The 23,415-nt window shown below is 41.1% G+C and overlaps 2 protein-coding genes across 3 annotated transcripts in view; one reads left to right on the top strand and one right to left on the bottom strand.

Annotated features, from left to right (window-relative positions):
* The window catches only part of plce1 (phospholipase C, epsilon 1), an 80,590-nt gene extending 76,430 nt beyond the window's left edge, over positions 1–4,160 (top strand). The window contains exon 45 of one of the 2 annotated variants that reach the window (XM_061027789.1): positions 402–4,160. In XM_061027789.1, the coding sequence (XP_060883772.1) occupies positions 402–598 (197 nt within the window). In that variant the 3' untranslated portion in view covers positions 599–4,160. The remainder of the gene's footprint in view (positions 1–401) is intronic. The other variant, XM_061027790.1, reaches the window with a different exon arrangement.
* A 693-nt stretch (positions 4,161–4,853) lies between these two features.
* Positions 4,854–23,415, bottom strand: part of LOC132955509 (protocadherin-15-like) — a 160,366-nt gene continuing 141,804 nt past the window's right edge. The window contains exons 35-39 of the mRNA XM_061028370.1: positions 18,688–18,709; positions 17,966–18,004; positions 17,669–17,742; positions 12,258–12,387; positions 4,854–7,945 (exon numbers count right to left, since the gene is read on the bottom strand). Coding sequence (XP_060884353.1) covers positions 7,181–7,945; positions 12,258–12,387; positions 17,669–17,742; positions 17,966–18,004; positions 18,688–18,709 — 1,030 coding nt within the window. The 3' untranslated portion in view covers positions 4,854–7,180. The remainder of the gene's footprint in view (positions 7,946–12,257; positions 12,388–17,668; positions 17,743–17,965; positions 18,005–18,687; positions 18,710–23,415) is intronic.

Here is a 23,415-nt window from a genome sequence, read left to right as displayed (position 1 = left end):
TTTTTTCTGAAAGTAAAATGTAAAATACAATAATGTTTTTTAAAAGTATAAATAGATGTGCAGTTATAGTTGTAGAATAAGTATAAAGGGATCTATGAAAATATTGAAAGTGCATCATTTAATACGATCGCTAAAGATGGAAACAGCTTTACACACGAGCACTGAGTTCATCCTGTTTTTACTTCCAAATGTTTTAATGTAAATCTTGAAATGATGATGTCATCACAAATGATTTAACTTCATTTTCAGCAACAATTCATCTGTTTTATTTAACACATGGTTTTATGCTGCAGTGTGGCAACTCCTCTCTCTGATGTCACGCCTCTCTGATGTCACCCCTCTATGATGGCATGTCTCTCTGATACTGTTTCTAGAGTCCTCATGTCCTCATGTCTCTGCAGGGTATCTGTCTGCAGCTGCGGGTCTGAAGGCGTGGGTGGCAGAGGGCAGGGTCGGGACAGGAAGGTTGCTACAGGCCTCTTCCTCCTCTTCCTCTTCTTTTTGGGGCCAACTCCAACCTGTCCACCTGCCCACCTCCTCTCTGACCCCCCAGGCCTGGAAGCTCCACCTCCTCAGGAACTGGAAGATCCACAAATGAACCCCAGAGAGAAAGAGAGGCTCGACTGACCACATCTGAAATTCTCCTTTTTAAGAGGCAAAGAGGAATTCTGGGAAACGCTCCTGAAGGACTCTGATCCTGACGACTGAGTTCAGCCCCTTTGCTCGGTTCAAAGTTGGCGTTTCTTCAGATTTTCTTGATTGGAAGTCCCGCTAGGCCTCACCTTAGAGTAGTGATGGTCATGTGGGCGAGTAGCTCTGGATCTTTTGGTTGGAGGAGCAGCTGCTGTGTTGTGTTGTAGTGATCAAGTTCGTCATCAGGGACACAAATCAATCTCTTCTCAATAGAAAGGAGAGATCTGTAAGAAAAGAAGGAACATTCCCTTGACTCCAATTTAAAGAGGGAAGAGTTGTCGTTTAAGTTTGAGTTTTTTTCTTCTTCCACAAATAAGACCTGAAAAAAGGTAAGAGTGCTGCACATTGCAGTGCTGCTAACTACAAGTCTTTAAAACATTTTTTAAAGTACCAGAGTAAAATTCAATACTGAGTAAAGGCTCGTGAATCTGATTCAAAATAAATGAAACACGCTTCCCTTTTCTTGTATCTTACAAAAGAAGCACACAGCAGACAGAGGGAGATCTGCTCATGGAGATGGAAAAGGAGACGTAGTAGAGTGTGAGGTGACACAGTATTCGTCTCTCTTTCTCAGGGAGCGGCTTTTGAGGCTGAGGGCATTGTGACGGAGGCTGACAAGCTGGCTTGTTTGGTTCTTTTTTTTTCTTTTTTTGTTGCTCTTTCCAGTGTCACAGTACTGTAACTGCACTCACAGACCGAGGCAACAATATAAAGAAACATTACACTACTGCCTCTGCACTACAGGTGACGACACATGAGCAGCATGATGAGGCCGTGGACATGCACAATATTTCCATGTGCAGTTACAACCTTTTTATCACTTTGTGGCAACACTGCCCTTACTTTCCTCTACACACTGACCGTCTGCTGCTTCTTCCATTACAGATTTTTAGCTCTTCATCGTTGATAACAACAGAGGAATCCTATTTTAGTAACCACTGAAATAAACTCAAACAAAGGGTTTTAAGGTATTATCATTGAGAACTGCTGATTTGAAAACTTTAGTGTTAATTTAAGAAAAGACGTGAAGGTTGCTAAAAGCTGTCGAGTGGACTAAACATTTGTTTACCACAGTGAAATCTTGTCTAAAATCTGCAAAATTATATGAAAGGATTAAGTAATCATTTATGGATCAGAAAGGAGGTTTTGGTCCATGAAGTGATCCTCGACTCCCGTCTGATGCTCAAAGAGCAACAAACCAAGTTAGGAAACAACAATTCTCTTCAATGTGAAGTCGAACATGTTGTAGCGCGTGATGTAGAACATAATGTAGTACGAGGTGATCATTGCATAAAGATCCTTTGGAAGGACGCAGCTCGGTCTTCTCCAAACAGCATTTTGCACATTTTCTTTTTCTTTCTTCTTCTTCAGCGTTTTCGTATCACTGCTCAGTGACTGATGGACTCTTGGGTTGTGTCGGGATGGATTAATGTGATTCTTTTGTTTTTTACTTTTTATTTTCAGCCCTGTTAAGAATTTAGAATCGAGAAGAACAAACTGTATTTTTCTTCCTGTTTCAATCCAGTCTGGACATTCAGTCTGAAGCCACATTACAGTTACACACAAACATTTGACTGATTAGTGTTCCATTAAACTTTCATGTGTTAGCTGACAGTTTCTGTCTTATGGATTTTGAATGCAGTACCTTTATAGATTACTAATATTGATTTATCGTCAATGATGGTAGACTTTTCCTGATTTATTATTGCTGCTCTTTTCAAAATGAAATCAATCTTTGTGTATTTGGGGCCATTTATCCCTTTTTTTGTTTTGATGTGAAACATTTCCATATTTCGAAAGAAAACTTTGACTTCTTGTTGAGTATTTCATTTATTAATACAAAGATCTCTTAGTGTAGTATTGTTAAAATCAAAAGAGCGCACGTGATTTTTAAACCTATAGAAAAATGTTTCAGTGTCAGAGAAAATCATGGCTTTTAGATTACAAAGAAATCTTTATCATGATTAGAAACCACAGAGCTGCCTCCTGCACTCTGTTCTTACCCTACTTAGTCGAACATTACAGAGACTATTGTATTTTAGAGTTTAGTAAAACTGAGCTGTACCCTGCAATTCTACAATTCATTTAACAGACGCTTTCATCCAAAGCGATGTACTTCATAGAGTAAGTACAACACAAGCCAGTCAGTCAGTGAGTGTAAACGAACATCTTGAAGTCTGATCAGACACACGGGTGCAGACAGGAAGTGACCAGAGGCAAAGCACAACATCCACAGCTGTTCTAGACAGTTCTAATCAGCATCCAAACCATCCTAGTGTTAAGAATGAATTCCTTAAGTATACATGCAGCAAATATATTTTATTAAACCAGCAAACAGTGAACTCCTGATGCTACAATTTAAAGTCAAAACACGATTTGTTGTCATTTGGAATAATTTATTTTGTGATGGTATGAAATGTTGCCACACCCCCTCAGAGAGAATTGAGCTTTTTTGTCCTTTACTTAGTTTTTATTTAACAGAAGTGCTGAGTAGTCCAGTTTGAATTTTAGTGCAATAGAAAAGTGAAATATGTTTTTTTTAGTTTTTTTTTAATGTCTACATTGACTCTTCCTTTCCTCCTGAGCTTGACATGTTTCAGGCAGTCGGATACTTTAGGTGAATGTTAATGAAGGTCGATCAGATTGTGATCCAAGAAATGTCACGACTCAGAAATCTCTGTAATTGTTTTACACTTTAAGAGTTCAGTTTTTATTAAAGTAAAAAAAAAAAAAGGTCAGACTTTCCGAGAGAAGACTCAACCCGAGCTGATGGACCTGTGTGAGACAGAAAGGGACATTTTCTGTTTTATTGTTAATCTGTTATCATCTCCATCCTTCAGGCAGAGCAGTGTTCTTGTTTCCTTTTCTTTCTAACTTGTAGACCTCATTTCTGAATGTATCATTTCTTCATGTGTTGAACCTGAGAAAAACGTGCGTTGATATTATTTATTGAAATGTGAAGCCCTGGTTGGCTATTTTCTTGTTGAACTGTTGTCAGTGTAATTTCCTGTAAGTAGTTTAAAGTATTCTTTTTTTAATTTATTTCAGCATTTGACAAGATGAACTCTTGCTCAAACGTTTGTAGAGATGTCAATAAATATTCTCATTTGTGTCAAACCTTCAGTGTAGTATCATGTGGCTTGTTATCCTTCAGTACACAGCAGCATCTTTGAACGTTTGTTTAGTGAGTTGAAGTAACTGTGGACAAACTGAGACTTACAGACTTTATTGAAATGTTGTTGTATTCATTATATCTCCTGAATACGACAACCTGTATTAGTTTGTTTCATCTTTAGCAAACTGTTGTTTCCATAAAATGTGCAGTATACCCTTTAACATCCACTATCGCTGTCATGATGTGGCTGTCAAGTGAACATTTGTCTACTTGAATTTTTATATGGATTAGAATTGTTGGATTTGTCAAATATTATCATCACAATATAAATAAATATATAAATATGTTGAAAGTGTGTATGTGTCCAACTTTTACTCGTGCACTAATACTCTTATTTTATTGGGTTTGAAGTGCTTTGATTACTTTGGTGTCTGTTGACTTTAATACTATTTAATACTCTTTAATTTACACAAACTCTGAATGTATTTTTAGTGATTTTACTTCAATGTTCACTTAAAGATTCAGAGGGACCGAAACGTTGTGATTTTTTCTAATAAGTTGGTGATAATTAGCAAAGGTAGCGTGCAGGATTTTTTGCTTTTCAAGTAATAGTTTGTCTCCCTAAGCACATACTTTATGAGATGGTTGGGTGTGCGAACACATCTTGGAAAACTTCAAGATTCAAAAGAACGTTACTGTCAATCACAGAGTGACAGAAAGTGACCTTTGGTTAGAGGCTCAAATGACATAAAAGCATTCACATGCATTAAACTCACTTAAAATCACACCAACAGTTCCACAAAGGGGCAAAAGCACGTTAAAAAGTAGTGTTTATCCAGCCTTGTTTAAACTCTGTATCGCAGTAGGAATACATTTTTTCTTTTTAGCCGCTGAAACGTCTGCCTGGGGGGGGGGGGGCACTTGATGAAAGGCTAATTGCATTTACAATTTGTCTGTTTTGTGTTGAATCCTCTGATTCCTGACTTCAAAACACGCCACAGGTCAACGTTTCTGACCTTTTTCCACAGAGAACATTGGTTTTGGAAAAGAACAATTTAGCTGCCAAATTCAGGGTCCACAAACTTGAATGAATGACATGTTTCTATCAACATGATCTATTTCAGTGAAATGTTTTGTGCTTGTGTCCTGTATTAAATAATCAGAGTTCATTCCACCTTCTGCTCTGTGACATGATCAGCGCGTTTAGTTGAATCAATAACAGCGGCTCAGGCGTGCCCTTCTTTCCAGAAACAGTTTTAAACATTACTCTCCTGTACAGTCCAGTAAGTCTCGGTAATGAAGAGCACTCTGTTTTAAATATCACCACCGGTACAGTACCCTCTGTTGAGCTCCTTAATGCAAAATTATGCAGTCATCAAATTAAATGTGAGAGTGTTAAAACCTGCTAATCCTGCGGCTTAATGGTCCAGCTTCTTTTACACTTCAATTTAAACAAATCACTGTAATGTGGCGCACAATTATAAAGTTCTCCCACCTTAATAACGATGTACTTTGGCGAGGGAGATGGAACCATGTGCACCGTTAAATGGATCTCTCAGGGTTCCAGCACAATGAGGGAATTTCAACCCAACGCAAAAATGTTCACTCATCCATACTAAAACAGAAAATGCTGATGTCATTCAAAGCCAAAGAAGAAAATGTGCGGAGACCTTTCTGAAAGTTAAAGCGAATTAATCCGCCTCCTTTCTTTTCATCTGCATCTCTTCTCACTCGAGACTAAAGTGCATTTAAAGTGTAACCCAAAATGAACTTTATCAGCCACTTGAATTATGAACGTTTTGCACTCAGCACTGACAAGGAGTTGACAAGTTGCTGAGAAAGTGAACAGATGCAATGACATGAAGGTGTCAGAAAACAATGAATTTTGGTTTAGCTCTACAATATGTAGACTGAAAAATACTTGAGTTCCCTCTGGATGAAAAAAAAAGGCCCCAAGGCAAACAGGCAGAAGCAGTATGAACCTCTTTGTGATGCTCTGCTTGGAAACACTTGGTCCTGGTATTTATGTGGATGTTACATTGACACACAATCACCAGCTATTACATCTATTCCCTGATGAGCAGAGCTGTTTTGGTGGGACCTGGACAATAACAGGCAGCCTACAGTACGCTAACTAGCGGCTGGCTCTAGTTGAATATATTTAGTACAAACATGACATGACCAAATCTTTAAAAGTATCAATGCGATTCAATCCCTCCTATGAACCCCATCAGACGTTTAGGAAGTCCTCTCCCCAGGGTCACATGGTGTAGGTTCTACAGAGAGGTGACATCAACACCAAGTTAACCAAACTCCATCTTTTGAATGGATGAAATAGTACTTTATTTGGACAAAGTTTGCCAAGCACCTTGACAAAGATAAAAAGGCAAGTTTGAACAGTACAAGACATCGTTTTTGATTCTGATCATGTGTCGATGCAGAGTGTCAGGGTGAGTCCCACCGTCAGCCAGAACGCCAAATGTGACAAGTGTGTTTCTGTACGGAGACAGCGTTCACTTAAAGGGCTGTTGAAGACATTTCCTGCAAGTTTTCTTTTATGATCTTTTAATAAAATAGAAATATAACAAGTCCTCTCATTCTAGGTCCAATTTTCTGGAGCGGGTTCTGAGATCAGTTAGGGTTGAGACACTAAAAAGACGCCAAGGAACTTCATCGTTCTTATGTAGTTTTAACTCTGAACTTTAACAAAGTGTTTAGATTTTTTTAATCTCAATAAAAATCTGTTGGATTACCAGAATAAGCTAATTCACAGTTTAGCTAAATATGAATCAGATAGTTACGTTTCCTGAAGTTGGTTTTGGACAATCATCCAAACACCATAATCTCAAGGTGGCCATTTTCCTCTGTCATCACACTCAGGGTGGGAAGTTTAAAGTCTGTTATGTTGTGTTGCTTCTAGTATATTCTCATTGTAAGCGGTTTAAATGTAGGGTATTTGACAATCCTTATTATTACGTCACTTCTTCATTAATAAGCACATCATAATAATTCAGCCTGACATTATCGGGCCATATGTCACTCAAAAATCAAGATTTGATACACCAAGTGGTCATCAAATATGCTGTTGTCACTTGACATATGGCCACCCTTCTCTCTGTGTTTCCTCTGTTCGTTGTCTCTTCAGTGGCTGATCATTTGAGAGATGCTGAAATGATAATGATTCCTCAGATTCCACATTCCTCAGACCTATGACCTGGAACATTCAAAAATGTTTTCTCTTTCACCCTGAGCGCGATGTTAGAGGGAAGTGGCCGCTATGTGACACATGGTCAATTAGTTCCAAACCTAATAAACAGATACGACGTCTGAACGCTTTAAAGATCTTGGCGAGCACAGTCCGGTAAGGATCAGTCAGAGTTTGGTCATGGGTATGTGAAGGCTGTTCCACGGGCCCATCCATAGCTCCTCCTCGTCCGACTGCGTTCTGTCACTCGGGCACTCCAGCGGCTCCCTCATGACCAGTCCGTTATCGTCGTCTTCATCATTGCTGCAGTCCACCCTCGACTCTCTCTCGCCCTCTTTCGACTCGTCTCTCTCCGCTGAGCTCTGCGGCTGCTCCGTGCCGCACTCCGCCGCTTTTAGCAGGTTTGATTTGGACGCCAAACTTTCAGTTCCAGTGTTGCTGGTGCTGGAAGACCCCAAAGAAACGCTTGATTGTCGAGTGTTAAACGTGTTCAGCGTTTTACTGTTGTCAGTCTTCAAGAAAGAGGAAGAGGCCAGTGCAGAGGCAACCGGGCTTTTGAAGGTACTCAAAGTGTTGCAACCGCCGTCTGCTGCCGTCCTGGGGTTGTTCAGCGGCACTCTCTCCTCCAGCGTGGCAGCCATTTTCTCCAGTTTTTTAAAGTGCTTTGCCAGCCGTGAGCTGAAGACGGGGGAGGTGAGTTTGAAGTTGTTGTTCATGTTGGTGTGCGCGGGACCTGTGGTGTTGACTGAGCGTCGGGTGCGGATGATGGAGCCGTTCTGGGCCACATAGATGCTGCCGTTGACGTTAGCGTGGCTGTTGAGTGTGGAGGGTAACCGACTGCGCTGAGTCTCTGGCATGCTGTCCTCGCCGGTGGAGCTAGTCTCGTATTCCCGGTCCACCACCAGCTTGATCCGACGTTTTTTACTCCCATGCTGGAAAAAGATCAGCATAGAAAAACATGTAGTTAACTTCTGACACAAAATCTTTTATTTTACTTTCCAGTGTTAGACACATTTGACAAAAATCTATTTTTTTTTTTTTTTTTTTTTATCCTTTTCTTGCATGGTCTTAACACCTACAATCTCTTTGTAATGGAATGAATTCAGAATAAAGCACTGTTGACTTCACCAAACTGTTCATTTAGAGGCATTATATGTGACATTCTGAATATTAATACAGCATGAATCAAATACACAACATGTAAATATATTGTGCAGTGATTACTTCCTAAAAAGAGAGTGAAGTAAAACTCCCTCAGGATTTGTTGTTCTCTGCTCTGTGTTCACATGGTTGGGACAGCGCTTCCTTTTCAGGTTGTTTATGTATCCTTCAGAGGCTCAAACATGCTCATACTTTAATTTCCTCTAGTGAACCCCTCCCTCTCCGACTGTACCCCCCCCCCCCCCCCCCCCCCCAGCATGTGGGGGGAGAGAGACGACCCCGCTGGGAAGCTGTGTCTAAGAGTATCATATAACACTGACTACAGGGGAACCAACATACTTTCTAAAATGAAGAAAACACTTTGTATTGCCTAAAAAGACAAACATTTAACATCCTAATCAACTCTGACATGCATATTTAAATGACTTGAAATGGATCACAGAATCTTGTTTTCAGATATTTATTAACCCTGCTAGTGAGACAGACGGGGAGGGGGCTGAGGGATAAAGGAGGTGTGTCTGAGGAGGGCATTGTTGTGATCGTAAAAATCTGCTCTGAAAGTCGCATAGTACGCCTTTAACAGGGCTGCACATTACTTTGAATTATCTTAAATCCTTTATTTGAAGTTAACTCAGAATACACATTCTAAAGAGCACCCCTAACTATAACCCCTGTCTTTTTAAACCACTATGAAAGCGTTTTGTGTGGTCTTCTGGTTTACAGGCTCTTCTAACTGAATCAAGGGGAGGATTTTGATTTTGACCACTAGAGGTCAGTAGAGATTAACGTGACGTTATTGTAGGTCGCCGGTACTGTACAGTTAAGTCAAGAAAAATGAACAAAACAGAAGCAGCACACTCACTCACACTGCAATCACAGCAAAGACAGAACAGAGCAGCAGGGTTTACTACAGATTTTTAGTTTGGGAGGATTTAAGATTAAAAGCAGCTTTGTGGACATTTTCTTGGAAATATTCTGTATATTAAACGTTCAGGAATAAGTCACTGATCGAGTGATGAAGAAAAGAGAAATGTCATAGTATTAGAATATTTGAGCAGAAAAATAGCAGCTGGAAGAAGAAGAGAAAGGACAGGAGACAAAAAGACAAACCAGAGAAAGTGAAAACTCCTTTGGATGTAAATAAATCAAACCTACAAAAGGGGAAAAGAAACACTACAGTAATAGATCCACTCAGATAAAGACTGCACACCCAATCCAGCCATTTTTTACCCTGATCTTACTTAGCGGCAGAAATTCAATCTTGGCACAGCTGAGGCCTCATCTCCATCTCAATCATGAGTCTCATTCCCCTCTTCTTCTTCTTCTTCCTCCTCATCCTTCTCTCCTTCCCCGCCATGGCCACTGCCTGTCTCCTCCTCCTCCTCCTCCTCCTCCTCCTCCTCGGGGTCCTCAATGATCGTTGACAAGTCATCAGAGGTGCCCATCACGCCTGAGCTGAGGTCTGATTGGATGTGGTTGGCGGCCCGTCTGCCTGACGAAGACTTACGTGATCTGACGCTTTTCACCTCCTCCTCCTCCTCCTCTTCTTCTTCTTCTGATTCCTCCTCTTCCTCGCTTTCTTCTTCTATTGTTTCATGTGTAGAGTGTCTGGATGTGTGGGGCCTCGAATATCTTTTACTTTCAGAGTCTCTGCTGCTTTCTCTGTGTCTCTCTTTGCTGTTTAGGGAGCGTCTGCTTGTACTTCCTCTCTTTAACTTGACACTACTTTTTCTTCTTTTACTACTAATACTGCTGCTGCTCTTCGAACTGTTACTAGCGTCACCCTTTGGGTGTTTTCTGCTTGAATCTTTCCCCTTATCCCTTCTCACTGACTCCTCATGTTGGCTTCCACGCTCGGATTCCACGTCTGTGTCGGAGGTTCCCTCTTCCTCCTCTGTTCCTGACTCCTTTTTTTCACTTTCTGTCTCTGTTTGGCTCTCGTCGTGCTCCGCTGAAACAGAAGAGGTTGGGCTACTTGCGTCAGACTGACTAAATTCTGACTCTCTGCCGCCACTCGCTGTGTCTGAATCGCTTTCATGAATTTGGTTCCCTCTCCTCCACCTCACCTCAGGGTAACCATTCTCCTCTCCTAACTGTCTCTCCCATCTCTTCCTCTCCTCCCCCGGGGCTTGCTCAGACACCAGTGCAGAAACGCTCATATCACCTACAGAGCCGTACATCTTCCTGCCGTTCTCCCCTCCTCCCCTGCCCCGGCTGTTTTCATCACTCCACTGTTCATCTCCCACCCTGAAAGGTCCCTGGAGCCTTCTGCTGAGGGAGATAAGACTGAGGGCCTCGTTCAGCTTTTGTTTTGCCGGTGGTGGTTTGCTGGCTTCCAGCGACGTTTGGAAATAACTCCCGTCGATGACCAGGCCGCCGTCCAGGCTGGAATAGTAGCCATTAGATGACCAGCCAGGGAGCACGAGTCTTTCTCCTCCACCATTTCTCATCCCATTGTTTGTCACATCATTTCTTTTGTTTCTTCCCAGTGTTTCTCCTCGTTCCCTACCTTTTTCTTCTTCTCTTCTTCCTCCTTTATTTTCTCTTTTCTTTAACTCCTCTCTCTCAAATCCTCTTCCAACTCCTTCCCCATTTCTTTCCTCCAATCTGTCTTTCCTTATTTCTCTCTCCTCCACCGGCCGGACTCTGGCTTTATTCCAGGGCGGGTGGACAGTAGGAGGTTGTCCAGATGTTTTACTCCCCGCGGAGAGCAGTGCACTCGATCTCATCATGGACTTCAACTTTGAGACGGCACTGGAGCTCTTAGGTTTCATGTTGGAGTTAGTACCATCCTCTAATGGTTGTTTTCTGTCGCCTTCAGTACTCTGCCGTGAGGGGCCGTGAGAAGGCGGAGGACGAGGCTGGAGTTTGGCGGTGTGTGGGGTTAATTTACCCCCTTGTAACTTTCTCCTCACCTGTTAGCGTGATGACATCAGTCCAAAATAAAAGAAAAACATTAAGAAAAACATGTAACCTGCCAAAAACATCACTGAACTAGTTAAACTAACTATTCCTCCACAGGGGGAGCTGTCAGCCCTACTCAGAACTTTGATACGGTTGGTTTAATGAAAGTTACATGAAGTGAACATGTCATAAATATTCTATCATTTTAGGATATTGTGCAACATTTGGGGATATCTGTTGCCAAAAAAATTAACCCAGGAATAGTTCAAGGCCAACGGTACAACTTAAATTTAAAGAATAGTTGAAAATGTGGGAGTTAGGTGAAAAGATGAGGTTTTAGTCTGGTAACAGGTCCTGCATACAAAGAGTGGAGCGGGCTGACAGTCTGCTTCTGAGACGTCAGGGCTGACATCATAATGATGACTGGACGCACATTTTGACAAACGGTTTGCCTGATGAAGGTCTGGTACCTAAACATTGCCAGTAAATGTTTGTTAGACATTGTGGGGGAGTTTACCTTTAAGTATTCACCTGACACAAATGAACGAAATTCAATAAAGGAAATCCAGTTTGCACTGTCCAGCTGTGTAAGACAGTGTCTGGATTATAAAGGTCTTGAATAACTGCGACAATTATTGTAACTTTTGATGTAACTGTAAATGGTAAATGTTCACTTTTGAATGCTGTCCAGCAGCACTGCATGCTTGCAGGTTTTTAATTTGTCACGGCAAAGACACACCAGATGACTCGGCTCTGGGTTACTGCTGAAATAAGGTTAACTTTGGACAGCAGGCCTCAACAAAAAAAACAAAAAAACAATACAAACAAAGACTAAAGACGGCATGAAAACGGCTTTCTCCAGGTTTATGTACAGACAAAACAAATGAGGTGTTAATGTTCATTTATGAGCTTTAGAAGTGCTGATGAGAGGATTTGTGTTACCATGACAAAGAACCTTTATCAGCGCTCTACAAATAAAGATTGATTGATCGATTGAACCTCGTTAACCGTTTCCTCCTTTGTTTAGTCTTTATGCTGCGGCCTCTGGCTTCAAAAACTGTGCATTGTACTGCCATCAGAATGATATTGATGTTCCCATCAACCCTCAGCAAGAACAGCAGCAACATGATTACCATGAGTAAAAACTGGTTTGTGTTCTTTTTCTACATCAGTTTTTACCTCTCCATCAGACTCCTGTGGGCTGTAGTAATAGCTGCCATCGTCATCAACAACAACTTCTCCATATTCATCGTAGAGGCCGGAGGGGGAGATCAGCTTCCTGCGACTGCCGTACTGAGGAAGGTCATACCTGGACCGACACAGAGTGGAGGGAGGGGGAAGAAAGAAACAAACAGCTTTTTGAGATTAGAATCAACAGAAAATAAGCTGTGCAGAGAAAACTTTCACTTTAAATGTTGTGAATTTTAAAGGTTGTTACAAGCTATGCAGTCGTTTTTTTTGTAGGTGAAATAAAAGTTAAAAAAAAAATAGAAGCTGCAGTTTTGCACAACAGCTTCAACCAATCCGAAGTGCAAACAGGCCCTACACAAACACAACTGTTGCACTTTGCAAATGCTAATCCGCAGACACTTGAAGAACTAACACACAGTGCAACACTGCGGCTCTCTCCAAAGATAAGCAGTATCTAATGACTTGACTAAGCAAAGCTGCCTTAATCACAAAAGACGCATTTTGTTGCCAGGAGACACTTTGTAAGCAGAAAACACTGCAATCGATTCCCCTCTCTTTTGTCTCTCTTTGTTGCCGGTTGCCGGGAGCGCTGCCTGGCTCCACCAGCCAAAAAAAAAAAAAAAAGGAAATAAAAGCTGTGTTGTGTATCACCACTTGGGCTCTGTGCCCTGCAGCAAGCGAGTCGGGGAGCCAGTGGGTCAAAAAACACATCTCTTCAATGCTTTCCTGCAAACAATATGTCCCAGTGTGATTAAAGTAACAAATCTGCTGGAAGTCCTCTGGCTGGGTTACAGAGCTGTACAGAGAAAAGTCGCCCTCTGTAATTACTCTGCTTACAGTCACACAACGAGAGGGAGAGTCGCCCTCTTATCACATAAAGGAGCCACAGTAATAAAGAAATGGAAGGGACAGGTGGATGACTGAAGAGATTGGGAGGCAGGAGCATGCGGGGAACAGAAGGAAAGGGAAAGCCAAAGTGCACAGACACAAGAGGGTTAAAGAGAAAAGAGCAAGTCAGTCATAAATGTCACACAGTTATAATCCTTAGAGCACGGCCTCTGCAACTTAATGTAATGAGTCTTAACCTTCCACCAAAACCGTCTTATGGGATTTCACAGTCATTAACCCCACACGCTCAAAATCAAGTGCATACACTTCAAATTACTTAAAGGCTAAAGTAACCTAATGCCTACATTTTCTCCTCTCTGACAAATTATTTTCTTCCCCTTTTTCCTCAATTCTTCCCATCACCGTTGCCCCCCCCCCCCCCCCCCCCCACTTTTTTCCCCCTCAATGCTCCCCCTCTTCATGTCTCCACTAGGGGGCAGTAATAAACAGAGAATCAGTTCATGCAGCGCAAAGATGCCAGAATGATCTGGCATTACAGTTAAGACTTCATGTTTTTTTTTTTTTTTTGTAGCTCTGGGAGATTATCTGGACCCCAGTGGATTTGTATTAACTTGCTTGTAAGTTGTCTGGTTTCAGGTGTGTCTCCGAATGATTGTTTCATGATCACTCCCAACACGTGTGATCAGATTATGATAATAAAAGCAAAGCGACATGACAGTTCGGGCTCTGTAGTTTATATTAGTCTTTTTAAGGAAGTAAACTACACTGATGACTTGATTTGTGATGGACAGATGACGATCTTTCTCCATCTTAATGATATATTACATCTCTGCAATAAGTCTGCATGTAAAGTTTGTTTGAAGTCACGAGCAATTTGTATGAAGACATTCATTCCCTTTAATGGAAAAATATATTAAAGGAGCAGTTTGACATTTGGGGGTAATACATATTGATCTGCCTTCTTGAAACAAGCCGAATTAAAAAACGCACACCAACCTTCAAACTGTCTGTAAAAATTAAAGATGGAGCGAGGAGACGTTTTTATCTTAGACAGGAATAGTCCAAAAATAATCACACTTCTCCAGTAAAACCAGAAGTTATTTATTACTTTAACACATTCTTTGTACATATTGAAGAAACAGAATATGATTTTTAAAGCGTAAAGTCAGATTTAGTCACTTTTTGACGCGGCTTAGCGCTCTGTCTTTTCCTGCTTACAGTCTTGTGCTAGGCTAAGCTAACTGGGTGAAGCTTCAGACTTCTTCAGACCAGTTGCAGATGCTAGTTGGCATCCACAGCAGCACCGTCTTTGGAGAACATTCATACAGAGCGAGGGAGGAACACAAATTAGTACGCGCCCCTGAGATCAAGAAAATTACCTCCTAGCTAGCATTAAAAAATACCCAGAGTTTTTTTTTTTTGTCATTGTTGGATGTATTTGTGACATTCTGTAAGCACGAGCGAGACTTGTGTAGCAAAAACACTTCGATATTTAATTTGTTTTGTTTAATGGGACAAAGGCGGGGTGTCAAGTTTCTCCTCAAGCTTTTTGAAAGAAAGCAAACGAGCCTATTTCAAAACTGTTGGACTGTCTCTTTAATATATTTCCTCATCTGGGTAGCATGACTTTATAAATACTGAATCCTTCTTCAACAAGCTGAACTCTTATTTTCTGCTTGTTTTGTTCTCGTCTTTGTCCTGCTACAGTTTACCACATAAAAACTGCACCTTCATAGCGCTGTTCATGCCAGATCTCACTCATCTTGTCCTACATTTTTTTATGTGGGTGCCCTAACTCAGCACCTATCAGCTTCATGACAGTCACACAGCTCATCGCCCACGCCACAACCAATTTTGGAGCGCAAGATTTAATCCCTTATTCCTCTGTTTGCGTTTTTCACTCTTGACTTGAGGGCAAAGTGAATTTGGCTTGTTTTGCAGTTTTTGTTTTTTTCCCCTGTCGGCGTCAAAACATCAGACCTGTGCAACAAATGGTTGAAGTTATTTTCTGCATCTGTACAAATCCAATCACAACAGCGCTAAAGGCAGATGGCTACATTCCCAACATGCAGAGAAATCCAATTTAGATCACAACTCCATAAGACAGATGAAAGAAAAGGTCAGAAGGTTATGAACCGTCCGTCTACATGGATCAGTACGGCTACAGAGGCACACGCTGGACCAGCTGTTGTCTGTTTGTGAGACAAGAAAAAAGCCAATCCCAACTCCAAAACTTTGTGTATTTCCTGGGAGGTGGCTTGAACCTTTCCCAGAGCTGTCCTTGGGAATAAATCCTGCATCTTTTATTTACAAATGCAACAAATAAAGTGATTACATCTGAGTCCCACCGGGTCACAAAGTCTGGTTTCCTGCTCCCGTGTACGTACGAGTCAGACATGAATTTGTGGATGTTGCTCTAAGCCAACAGCATCTGGCCCATTGTCTGCTTCCACGGCTGGCTGCCTGATTAGCTGCTACAGTATTGCAATGCAAGGCAGAGTGAATAAGCTATGTGTGTGTGTGTGTGTGTGTGTGTGTGTGTGTGCGCGCGCATGTGTGTGAAAGAAATGTGTGTGAAAGAGCGAGTGTGTGAGCAAGTGAATGAATGTGTTTGTCACGAGAGAATTTATGTGCGTGCGTGTCTGCTACTGTGTATTTATGTGTGAGGGTGGGTGGGCGTATAAAATCAAGTTCCCGGGAGTCTGCAGCTAAAATTATAAAAATTACACAATGCATCACAGATGGCAGGCTGGATGCGGTAGAAGACACACATTCAAACACACATCCACACACACACACACACACACACACACACACACACACACACACACACACACACACACACACACACACACACGCTTGGGAGAGATGCAATAAGTCTTCAGCGCTCTTGCTCATGAAGGCTTTGATCTAATGTGTCTGTATGTGTGTTCAATATATTGCCAATCCTTCACAACATCAGGCATCCAAGCATCAACACACACGTTACAGTACATGCACAAACACCCACAGACACACAAACACACACAAACACCCACAGACACACAAACACACACAAACACCCACAGACACACAAACGCACACACACTCCCTCAGAACAAAAATCCCACTCTTTTCACTTCCTGACAATCAATAACATAGACACCACACACGAATGGGGAGGGAGGTCAGTGGTGTCAACACTGGACAGCAGCCATCCCTCAGTGTGAGTGACACAGTCAGATTGATTTTAAAACACATGACAAGAGGCTCAGCTGGATGAAGGCCGCTCCAGACGTGTGTAGGAGGAAATATGTTTCATTGATGACATGGTCAACACTGTCAGTCACTGCAAGAGGCAGAATGTCTGAAGGGGCCACGGCCTGCATTCAGTACCTTGACAAACTTTCCGACTATGTGTCAATAATGCAAACGCCACATTGTATTATTGATTAGTATAAAGCTAGGGAACATTTCAAAATGCTTCAAAAAGGGAAAGGCAAACATCATTTTTCACCCTCGATGATCGTCCTTCACTGTAGCTGTGAATGACCTGTTGGGCTTTTTGATACAAATGAATGGATGGGTCACGTTGTAGGGGGGATTTTGTGTTTTTCCCCATCACCTGTAAATATTAATGGATGACGCCTGAGTGACATCACCCATCTGTTAGTGCACGAGGCATTGGAGTCCCATCCATGGCGGTCACCATGCTGGAAATGTTGTCTCAACCTAACTTTCACTCGACCTATTGGTAGACTAAGAGTTGCGGCGTGTTTTAATCCTCTTGACAAACCCTTACACGGCGCCTGCCTGTCAGTCCCGCGCCTTATTGTGAATAATATTTATCCTTCATAGAATCAGAATGGAGTTATAATAAAATTCACCCTGTGTACAGTGTGCGTCTACTGGGACATTCACTAATCAGACCAATTTCATATTTGAACCATGCTGTAAAAACAGGCTTTTTTTGAATGGGGTGTGTATGTGACATCCTGTGCTTCTTCAGCCAGCCCCAAGTGGACACTTGACAAACTGCAGGATTTTGCACTCCCGCATTCCGCTTCATTTTTCACCACCGGAGGTTTTTTAAGTTTTTCCAGACTGTTATAATAAAGAGTGTCCTGATTACTGTTTTAGATTACTCAAAGTACTGTTGATAATGGCCTTAGATTGTAGTGGCTAACACCTCTGAATGTAAACATAAACACTCAACGTGCAACATCAAAACACCTCTACGTTTGCGCCGATCATTTTTCTGAAGAGGATTCTACAAAGCAAAACGTCGAATAATCCAACAAGACTTTTGCTAAAGAGCACTGCTGTACCCCACTGTGATGAATCAAACAAACCTATCTACAACAACTCCCATGTTTCCCCTTCCTCATCTTTGGCCCTTCTAACTCAGTGAAGAATAATTCCTCTGTGTTGTGTGGCGAGCACTGTGGCCTCAGAACATGAGACGCCTGCTCTACCGACTCAGCTAAACCAGCACCCAAGTACCACCTCTTTATACAAACAGGGATATGTAAGATGTGCAGGAAACATTTCAGACAAAAGAACGCACTTACCCGTGATCATAGTTGTAGTAGTCTTGTGTGTAGTAGTCCTGGCCGGGGTCAATGCCAGACTCCATTGATAACTCCTGAGAAATGAAGAGACATTAATAGCTGCTTTCCAAACATACACTTAGAACAGAAAGAAAAAACGTATACAAACCCATCCACTGGACCACAAATACTTATAAATAAAACACATCCCTCATCAGAAGTGCTTTTTAATCTTACATTCAATGCACCCATACACAGAACAGAAAGAACTGATGCACACACAGGAAGTGACAGACAAAAGACAGAGAGAGAGAGTACCTCAGGTCTGAGCAGAGAAGGTCGGAGAAGCTGTTGTGTCTGCCAGAGGAAAAGAAAAGCGGCGAGTGACAGGACAAATGGAGGAAGTTATCGTAAGAATTCACCCCCAAAATGGTACACATCTATTTTGTGAAATGTACAATCAGTACCCGACGTTCCACATTTGACATTGTGTGAATGAAGATAACTCTGTTTGCAATCGCTTCCATGAAGTATTTTAGGTCCATTAGGAGGTATAACTCAATTCTTTAGTTGAATCAGTAACACATGTATTTGGGGAAACAGATATTTAAGTAAGTTCAAAGTCTGTTTTGTCACATAGGTGATACCACCATCACAGTAGTTCATAATGAACACAAACATCTGGCCACATGTTTTTCCTGGCTGTAATTTTTTTGGGTATATGAATAAAGATTGTTAACATTCTGAACTTCCAAAAGCCCTTTTTTTTTTAACGGCAAGATCGGTTCTGTGTTCAGATAAGCTGTTGTTTTAACATTTAAGTATCACCATCAGTAAACTTGACATATCATTTATGTAGAAATTGGAAACAGCCGGTGATGACACAATAAATCACAAACGATGCTCTAATTTATGATACCATGTCTTCATTATGAGAAACAGAAAAGAAAAAAAAGACAGAAGGACAGCACTAAACATCAGAGGAAAAGAGGAAGTGATGCGAGTGAGTACATACTGGGCACACGGAGAAGGAAACTTACCTCATGTTGCCCGTATCCGCGCCTGAAAGATCAAAGAGAGAAACAGAAAGAGCACTTACCAACTCGGTCAAGAAAACCTTACGATGAACAAAATCCTCCTGATGTAGATGTGTCGGTAACTCATGTCAGCACTTTGCTGTGTGTTTCTCTTACTGCAGAGGAAATGGGATGTCTAAATCAAGACCCAGATGGAAGTGGCCGCTGGAAACGTATTTAATTTGACAGAATTTAACCCATTTTGCAAGAAGAAAGTAAGAAGATGAAATGTGTGTGAGTGCATGTATGGGAGTGTGTGTATATTGGAGGGTTATATAAGAACTCGGGATACTGATGGGGAAAAAAAAGTGAAACTGCATTTGAGCATTCTTGCACCATCATCATGATAATAGCTTCATAAATAATATTACCATCATGTTTACACCTCAAATGAGCTCATCCTGTTGTTAAGAAAACCATAGATTGAGGAAATACTAAACACGGCAATAATAAAGCAACATTTCATTGACTGTGAAAGTTGTGACTAGTTTAATGTGTGGCCATTATTCATTTGTGCTGGGCTCATTTTCATCAGAGCAACATGTGAATAACAGATGTAAAAACTGTGAATGTAAACACACTGTAGAATACATGATCAGAATGTCGGTACACTCTCCTGTGAACAAGCTTCAATAGAGGTAAGCTCAAGTTCAGTAGCTTCATGTAATCATTTTGACCGATATGGTGAATAGTTGACCAGCTGGTTGGCATGGGGAAAGTCATCAAATGCTTCCTCATAAATAAATGTCCAGGAACAGGAGAGCTCCTTATAACTAGTAGAAGTACAAAAAAGAGATGGTGCTCTTTGGTGGAGGGCGTGTTCTAAAAAGACGGGAAAAAAACCCCAAGGCACTCGCTTTTGAGAGAAAGGTTAAAATACCTTCATTAAATTGGCTTCCACACGTTTCCGCGTCCACGCCGAAACCTTTCTTCAGAAAAAGGCAACAAGTTGAAAAAACTTTCTTTTTTTTTTTGTCATGTTCTACTTTTAGATCTTTCCAATTTAATAAAGGCATTTTAACCTTTCTTCTGAAGATGAGTGCCATGGCTTTTTCCCCGTCTTTTTTCAAGAAACCTTTACTCATGAAGAGACTCCAAGGTTTCTAATCAACCCTCTATGGTGTCTTATAGCTTTCCAGTCCAGTTTAACATATTGCTCTCTTGGTTTCACTTTTTTATTGGCTCAGAAATTGACATTTAGGTGTTGCATGCATACAACAATTCCAAGAACCACGAACCACCCATAGAGAATGAAGTGATTTTTATAGATTAAAAAGGTCAAAGGGAAGTGAAAACCTCTTTTGAAAGACGGATGTAACATAAATTCCAGCCATATGTAGAGAGGGTTTGGACTGTTTGTTTGAGACACTCAGGACTTATACAAATTGTACATTAAGAACAACATTAAGCTTGAGCTTAAAATCCTTAAAGCACCTCATAGTGACACGTTTAATGAAAACTTTAGATGTGATCAGTTAAATGAAATCAGATTTTCCTTCTAAGCACCGTCTGTTTGTATGAGGTGAATGCTTCTACATAAGAAAAGAGTCTGGTATGCTTTGAAGAAGTAGAAGAGTACTCTAATTTCAGTTACAGCAGCAATGAGCAAACCTTCATTCTATCAAAACATTTGACCTTTTTAAGAGAGACAGGAGCCTTTTCTCTGTTTGTTTGTTCTGTCATCTAGTGACAGAAAATCAAACATGTCCAAAGAGGACATTCTCGAGTGCTTATAAAATAGACATAATTATATGAGGTCAGTAGTATTACATTAAAATGTTTTGGTCTGACAACATCTCAGAGCTCACACTATCAACACGGTGTCGGCAGCAAATGCTTTTTCAGGGACGAAACATCAGGACTGACTCTGTCTGGTACAAGTAAAAAAATAAATAAACCAGTGGTAGTCTCAGAGGCAGACGGTGCTAAGCAGCTGACCACCATCGGCTAGCACTTACATTGCTGCTGCTCTTAATGCTAAGCTAGGCTAATGACTTCCTTGTACTATAAAGCTCCATGTTTCCCGTGCAGATGAACAAAACTTGTCTCTCATCAACAAAGCCATTAGGCGCTTTCACAAAGAGCAAAAAAATAAAAAAAAAAGACAAGAAAAAAAAAGCTTTAAGTTCCAATCATCCATACCGACTGAAGACTGAAATTAATACACTGGGTGAAAACAATTTATTTTCACTGCATATCAGATTGTTGTCCCCCCAGCAGGAGAGTCGATGAAAGGAGCAAATAAGCTCGATGTGATGTTAACAGTACTGTGAAATGAAGACTCACTGTTCTGAGAAAAACCAAGTAAGACAAAAAAGAGAAACAAGAATGTGAGGGAACAGGCGAAATGGAGTGAGACAAAAGGAAATGTCAAAAAACATGCAGGAAAAACAATACAAGCAAAAATCTGAAAGAAAAATACAGAGAAAAAGAGACCAAAAAATGTACGACCATGTGTCTTGTTATGTTCCGAACAGGAGGCACTGTCGAGTGCAAACAAGGTAATGAGCGGGCCAAATGAAGATGTATGACAAGAACAACAAACGGCGACTTTTAGAGGACACATCACATTCCCCTTTGTGTTACAGGAGCGCAAACACGTGCGCATTTCTTTAAACCACTGGAGCATTTCATTTAACACATTAATTGAGCCTATCGCAGTGATTCTAAAGCACATAGTGACACACACTTAAAGGAGGCATGGTGGCCTTTCATTCAGTAGATTATCTGCTTAAGTAGAAGTGTTGAAAGAAGGACGGGTGGATGTAGTGAAGGCTGGATGAAGAGGATGAATAAAAAAGGTGATGAATGGAGGAATAAATGGATGAATACACAGATGAAAAGGTTGATCATTGGGTGGTATACAGGTTAGAAGGAAACAGAAGTTTTGTGTGTGTGTGTGTGTGTGTGTGTGTGTGTGTGTGTACACATTCGTTTGCTCCAGAATAAAGCTGCAAGGAGAGTGTGCCCAGCATTGTGTGTTGTTTAATCTGTGTTTGTGTGTGAAGAATAACTCTATCTCTATGTCCTTGCTGCTGTGACAGACACATTATTAGGTCTTCTTGCAACAGAAACACACAGAGTGATATCTGATCTCCGTCGAGCACACACACACACACACACACACACCAGTACAAAAATACACACTTCTGACATGATTGAGTCTTGCGCTTTGTGTCCCCTCCACCTTGTTCAGCAGTGTGTACGAGAAACAGAAAGACAGGAGAGAAGACATATTATTAGCCCTTAAAGGACTCCGAATATAACAGAATTCTTCTCGTCTCTTTCCTTTCAACATTTTGTCTCTCCCTTCTCTCTACTGTAGCTCACTTGCGCTTTGCACACATTTGTAACTTCCTTTCCCCCCCGTTTTTCTCCAACTTGTTTCGCTCTCTTTTGCAGATTTCAGCGCTGTTCCAACTCCACAACCCCCTCTCTCTTATATTTGTTTATCGGTACATTTTTCTTATCTTGTCAGCATGACATGTAGAGAATATCTTCAAATACAAAAATCTCTTCTCATTTCCAGAATAAACCTGTTTGAAAAGGGAGGTAAGCATCAGTGAGAAAGAGCTTCTTTGTGTTTGAAATGTGAAGAGAGAACCTGCAGACAAATAGCTGTATATACAAAGCTTCAAACAACTTTATATTTATACAGCACCTACAGTATGATATAAGTCATCTGGCATTTCTGAGGTTCTAATTTCTTGACTAAACCCACCTCGAACAGATTTACACTCAATGCAAAAATATGCCTATAGCTTTTTTTTGTGTTGGAGATTTGTTATGCTTTTCTTCCACATAGGGACAGTGAGAGAGAGAGAGAGAGAGAGAGAGAGAGAGAGTGAGAGAGCGAAAGAGAGTGGAGAATGATATGCAGAAAAGGAGATGCAGGTCAGAGTCAAAACCTGGACTGCTGCCTTCAAGGACACCAGCCTGTGTACATGACGCACCAGACTAACCTCTCAGCCAACCGACACCACAAACATTAAGGGGCACAAGCATACTCAATGTTTTCCATATGTACCATCACAGTTTAGCATTGTAGCTAATATGTTTAAAACATTTGCACTGAATACAAAGTACAACGTAGGGTGACAGAAATGATGGTTCTGAACTCTTTCTCAGGGGTATCTAATGTGTTTCCAAAATCGATGACAATCAATTTGAACCATAACCCTTTGTCTTTTCTTTAAAATGAATCAAGGTTAACTTGACTTCTTTATCAGTCAAGTTAAATGACATTAAACTGTTCAAACAGTGAGAAGTGCTGGCCAAACCACAAAAAATAAGAGTCAACTTGTGAGTGTGGTTGAAAAGATGCTCCTGTGTATGATAATAAGTCACAAAGATGTCGGTAGAAACCTGTTCCAAAAAACACTATTTGCAAGAGCACATTACAGTTTTCTGAAGCATCACGTCTCATTCTTTGCTTCAAATGCCACATTTTCCATGATAATCTTCACTGAACCAAGGATCAAACCCGTGACTTTACAATTATACAACCACTGCTCCCTCACCGTGTCGTGTAACTGTGTTTCTCGGTTCACTTTCAATTAAATACAGACACGCTTTGCTGAGTGTTTAAAACAAAACAGGATGTCAAAAGAAGTCTGTTCCCCGTGCAAGAGCACACACAAAGAACTGAAGGGGAATCTGTCTGAGGCAATGAAGATACACAGCGCGGGTGTG

The sequence above is a fragment of the Labrus mixtus genome, chromosome 21, assembly GCF_963584025.1.
Source record: "Labrus mixtus chromosome 21, fLabMix1.1, whole genome shotgun sequence".
NCBI classification, from domain to species: domain Eukaryota; kingdom Metazoa; phylum Chordata; class Actinopteri; order Labriformes; family Labridae; genus Labrus; species Labrus mixtus.
This window is presented reverse-complemented; position numbering and strand designations above follow the sequence as displayed.